The sequence below is a fragment of the Porites lutea genome, chromosome 7, assembly GCF_958299795.1.
Source record: "Porites lutea chromosome 7, jaPorLute2.1, whole genome shotgun sequence".
Taxonomy (NCBI): domain Eukaryota; kingdom Metazoa; phylum Cnidaria; class Anthozoa; order Scleractinia; family Poritidae; genus Porites; species Porites lutea.
In genome coordinates, this window is record NC_133207.1 from 18208537 (window position 1) to 18214121 (window position 5585).

Below are 5585 nucleotides of genomic sequence, written 5' to 3' on the forward strand. Positions count from 1 at the left end.
TACTCCTACAGTTGGTTTTTATCTTTTAAATAGTAATCGTCTAAACTTTATTTTGTAATTAGTCGAGGTAATTGAAATCTATTTAACATATTAATGCTCAGTTGCTTTAAGGTTTGGCAAATGAACGATTAACGGGACAAAGCGAACCTGGCACGGTTTGGCTGAAGGGTAGCAGGTAATACTACCCACGACTTTTTTAGAGGGAAAATGGTTTTGTGTAACACCTTATCCAGGTTAAGTTTTTCTTTGAGAAGTATCTCATTGAGAATGTTGCAAATACCATTTCCGAGCCTCTAGATTTTAAACGTTTCTGGGAGAGGATGCCCCCAGAACCTCCCCCCGCCGCCCAACAACAAACTCGCGTCTCCGGCGCGAGTTTCCTAGTCCCCGCATCCCAGTTGAAATTGCGCTCCGTTGTCCCTGTTTCATGACCAAAATGTAGCCTAGCACCGTCAACTGTCATATTTCTCAATAAGCTGTTTTAAAAGGTGACCATTTTCCGTTTTATTACCCATTCCTATTTAACACACATACTAGGCGAACATTTTCAGAGCCATCTCAGGAGTTTTTCAACCATTAGACAAACCTGTTGTTCTGGAAACCGGTCGTTTCGATACGAACTCAAGCAGTGAAATTGCAAAAAAACTTTCGATTACTTCAAGTAAAGTTTGCAATTCAAAAAATTCAAAGAAAAACGTTTTGGGCGAATATTCTTCCATCTATAAGCCAATTACGGGAAACCATTTACACCTTAAAGGTATTAACTTGTATCAAAACGACCGCCGGTAATATAACCGTTGTTCTTCATTCCCTTTATCCCTTTTTGACCCCATTTTAACCGTTAATATTCCATGATGATTCAAGTGATATACACTAAAAAGAACTCTCTAACAATTATACACGGACAGGTCAATCAAGCAACGAAAAATGCTGCACTTATCTATTAAATCACTGCTTATCAACGAAAAAGAAGAATTTATAATCTTAAGGCTGTACATCTTCAACAATTTAAATCTACTAACTAATACTGAATGCATTTCATCTGTTTATAAAGGTGGTACAACTTGCAGGCCCCCTTCGTTCTGACATGGGAGCTGTGTAATTTCATTTTCCGGAAACTATTTTTTAAATTGAGCTCCAAACCACCACTGAGTAGTAGAGCTGTCTTTCTGTGTGCAGCGGAACTTGGGATTAATGTAATTATAGGAGCCAAAGTTGTCTTCACTCCATACCGCTCCAACAGTCGCATTTAGCTCGCAGAAATCGATAGAGCTGTCAGTATGCAAACCCACCCAGAAGGTCGCCCAAAACGGTGCTGTAAGGTTCGTGCCATTGTGCCCTCGGATATCCACATATTCTACCCTCTTACAGTGATCACTACCAAGGAAATCGACGATGTTGAAGTCTTTGAAGTTTCCACGGAGGTAATCTCTGAAATCGATGCCGTGGGTTGGGTAGCTGCATGTTGCTCGCCAGTGGGTGGAGTGGACCTGCAGTGATCTCATTCGCTCCAGACTTAACCGGTAACGATCCCAGTTCGGGGAGTTCTCGTTTTCCGAGGCATTGGACTGAAGTGGGGTGCTGCGAAAAGCGGAAATAAAACGATTCTTTTTACTCCACGACATGACCAACGTCCATGCAATACCGGGCTCGGATTTTAGATCACAGTAGGCTGGGAAACTGTTTCCCTCGTCATCATAGATCTTATAAATGCCATCTTTGGAGACACCTTGCTGTCCATATTCGACGCAGGATGTCGGACGGAATCTACCCTGGAAGGGACAAAACAGGCAAGTATGCATTTTGTTTGCACCAATTCCCACTAGTGGGAACTTCAATCTCAGCTCTATTTGTCCTACCAGTTCACGGCCGTTTTTGTCTCGTCGCGCAACGCTTAAGGTGGCTGAACACGGTTTTGGCAGTTTGTGAGTATATGTTATTTGCTAAATCATGGCAAGAGAAAGGTTGCAGCTAACAAGATGAAACTTGTCAAATGAAAAATATACTTATGAAAGATTTTGATTGACAGGTAAAATTTGACGCTTTCGTAGTTTCCATGGCAACATGAACGATTGAATACAACCTTCAAATTTCACTGTTGCTCACTTTACAACAAATTTGCTCATTAACTTGCATACAGCTTACTACAATTAATCATTACCATTTAAAACTTATTTGACAGACGGGTTTTTTACATAATCAATAACATAATTCACAAATGTGTCACAAAATTCGTCTGTTCAACTTCCATTTTAAAGTTCTCTTTATTTAAGATACGATAAAAGGAAAAATTCTGCCGAAAATCACAAATTTTAATGAGAAGATTTTGAGGTCGTTCTCTGTGTACCACTGCTCTTTTGCCGCCATGTTTGTTTGTCTAATTTAAAACACGCGCCGTCACGTGAGTTACCACTTACTGCCCGCAAAACTGTGTTCAGCCACCTTAAGCTGCGGAGATTATCTTTCTGGAAATAGTCTACTATCATCTGCCCCTGGCGAAAAATAAAATAAGTCACTGTTTACTTTATTCCACTGAAATTAACTGTAAATTTACCTTTCACTTTTTTACTAATTACTAAATGAGGCTTCCTGTTGTCTCTTAAAATTCTGAGATCCATGATCCGCTTAGGTTCTTCGTCTTGACACTACAGGATAATTAATAATTTAGGGCTTATTTAATTCAAACTATTTTTGCACCTTCAAAGAAAAGTGGTGTGAAGTCATGTTTTCTTTGAACTCGTCTGGGTTGATGTCTTTATTCGAAGTCAACAATTCGCACCAAAGTTTTCCATCGGCTCCTTTGGAGGCGGCCAGGTTCAGAGACAAACATGACGGATTGCTGAGGCATTCAAAGGTGCAGTCAAAGGTGTCGTACACTGTAAACGTTCCAATTCCAGGGACGTTTAAAAAGCGGTATTTGTCTTTTACAAAAACATCTTGAAGATGAGTTGAGTGGTGCGTTGAATGCGATTCTATTATAATAAAAAATAAAATGTTATGCCATGAAACAGACCATAAATTACTCCAAAAATCGGATAAATTCAAGTGAAAAGTTCAAATAAAAATATATTTCAAATATATTTTTGTTTGAACTTTGTACCTTTTATTTGAAATTTGTACCTCCTCAAGATTTTGTGTAAATCCTAGACAACTAACTTATCCACGCTTGCTATAATCCAGAGAGCTAAAAGCTTGAACCAGCCGCGTAGTTTTCCACACGTGGCCGGATAAATGGTATCGGATACTCTTTTTTTTAATTTCTAGATACTAAGCGCAAATAAGCTTCAAACTCGTTCTTTTGGGCAAACTTCAGGGTCAATTGGGGTGTCAATATATGAAGTATTGAGGATGAGGTAGCTCTGAAAGATGGCACATCGGGAAACAAATCCTTTTTTAATTTTTACGAATAACTCATCAATTAATTCAATTCAACTTATTCTTGAATATACTCCTAGGTAAAATATTCGAATCTTTTTTTCAATTAAAGGTCTTTCTTTGTGCCTTGTAATTCTCGAAAAATAGTGTTGTGTTTCCCCGTTTTTAACTTAGGGTCTAAGAGCTAGGTTTAAACGGCGTAGTTTGTGAGAATAGAAGAAAGAAGAAGACGAAGAAGAAGAAGAAGAAGAAGAAGAAGAGGAAGAAGAAGGCAGAAAAGAAGAGTAAGGATGAAATTCCAAACTAACCTTTTGCATATAGTGCTTCAAGTATCTTTGAAGACAACACAAAGAAAAGAAACCGACGAAAAAATGGAGAAAACATTTCAGTGTTGAGAAGTCATTTGGTCCAGAAGAGTAAGTTTTCTTGAACACGCTTATAGCCGGAATATTAACATAGCATAAAATCACCAGCCACTTAATATTTTCCTGTTTCAGATACGATGACAGTGAGTCAAAGTCTTTTCTAGCCAATAACAGCACTGAATTATTAGACACTCAATTATCAAACACGCCACAACCTGGGTGGCCAGTAAACCTATTTCGGCATACCGCAGAGTTGTCTCTTTCTATTATTCTTGCTTCTGGGTATTAGCTCATAATTGTGTTTGAACAGGCCTTATAAGTTGAACACATTTTAACCGAAAACATGCCTCGATATATAGTCCCTTCTAGCCAATTTTAGCAATTTAAAGGTCACTTTCGACAGAAAATGTCTTTGCGCCATCAATTCTTTTTACTCTTGAAGAGGAATAGTGAAGAAACACCCATGTATAATCTGTTTCAAAGCACCTGCTCGAAAACGTAATAAACAAAAATGACAACGTGACTGTTATGACCTGTTATCAAAAATATTCTGCATAACTAACTATAAAGAAAAGAAAAGAATAGAGAAAAAGGTAAAGAGTACAGTTCTGTCACCGACAAAAGCTAAAGAAATGTTCGTCACGGTTTCTGTATCTTATGGAACGGAGATGGCAGATGGTTATTCAAATATTATTTTTTTCATTAGTATGCCTCACCCAATTAAAATTGCACGTGCGTAAAAGTGACTCCTAATTTACACAAAGGAAGTTGAAATTTGTCTTGGTAACTTGTAATAACAAGTCTGCGCTGTTAAAAACCGCGGCAGGATTAGATCAGTCGATAGAGCGCTTGACTGCAATGGGGGATGTCGTGGCTTCGTTTCCTTGGGCCGTACCAATCTCATGGTCTTAAAACAACTGAGAAACAAAGGTGCACTATCGCCTTTGCCCTACAAACGGCTACACCTTCGGGGGACTCGAATGACCAAGTAAAATGGTGGTCCCGTCTTTAATAGCAGAATTAGAAATAATGTCCTCAAGTTGCACTCTCGCGCTAAACACATTGACATTCGAATAAAGTGCGTTTTTTACTATTTAGTAATAATGCATAAACGTCAATATTTGCGCGTTCGTATAAAGTGACAGCTATCTCCACCCCGCTAACGCGGGGACGGTGCGGAGCAGAGAGACTCTCCCCCGACTCTCTTCCCCCTCCCCCCATCCCACAGGTTAGGGGGGTGGAGATGGCAGAGGCCATCGGCCATCGTTTCTTCATCACGTGGTCTTGAAACGAGGGGCTCTGGAATCAGCCCGGATGTCCGAAAATTTCGGACATCCGGTCACGCATGTGCAGAAGTTACAAATATCACTGCTCATGCTCATAACGGAGTTTTGTCCCTCACCGCTCTACTGGGGAGAAAAAAGTTTACTTCCTGAGGTCCCACCAGAGAGTGGCTTCTTTGGGCTGTTTTGAAAAGAAGAAGAAATTAACAAAAACCAGCTGAACACACTGTTGGGTTGCAGAACTGAGACAATTAATCGGCAGATTATCGTCTGAGTTTAATATGTGAGTTCACGTTTGGCGAAAACAAACACTGGGAAAGCAAGATCGCGGAGATCGAAGGTTTCTTGTTTTATGTCCTGCAAATGCAGGACATAAAACTTAAAATTTGAAAACGTCTTTTGAAACGAAACAATTCATAAGTTGTGTTATTAAAGTGGAAAGGAAAATAAAACATATATATATATATATATTCGTTTCACTCCGCTTAGTTGTGTTTTTTGCTATGTTTATTTCCTTTTGAGGTGTCGAATGGTAGGTTTTTATTTTGCCCATGAGCTTTTG

General features: G+C 39.2%; 1 protein-coding gene across 1 annotated transcript; it reads right to left on the bottom strand.

The window, feature by feature from the left end:
- Positions 1 to 1027: 1027 nt before the first annotated feature.
- Positions 1028 to 2618, bottom strand: LOC140944538 (uncharacterized). Its single transcript, XM_073393664.1, has 2 exons — positions 2587 to 2618; positions 1028 to 1767 (listed from the first exon to the last, which is right to left on the bottom strand). The coding sequence occupies exons 1-2, from the start codon at positions 2616 to 2618 to the stop codon at positions 1119 to 1121; spliced, it is 681 nt and encodes a 226-aa protein (XP_073249765.1). The 3' UTR covers positions 1028 to 1118.
- Positions 2619 to 5585: the final 2967 nt, after the last annotated feature.

Excerpts from the sequence above, each read along its gene's own strand:
- LOC140944538 (XM_073393664.1), bottom strand. The coding sequence starts at position 2,618 with ATGGATCTCAGAATTTTAAGAGACAACAGGAA. Across the intron at positions 1,768-2,586 it reads ATTTTAAGAGACAACAGGAA|ATTCCGTCCGACATCCTGCG; the intron begins GCCTCATTTAGT and ends CTTCCAGGGTAG.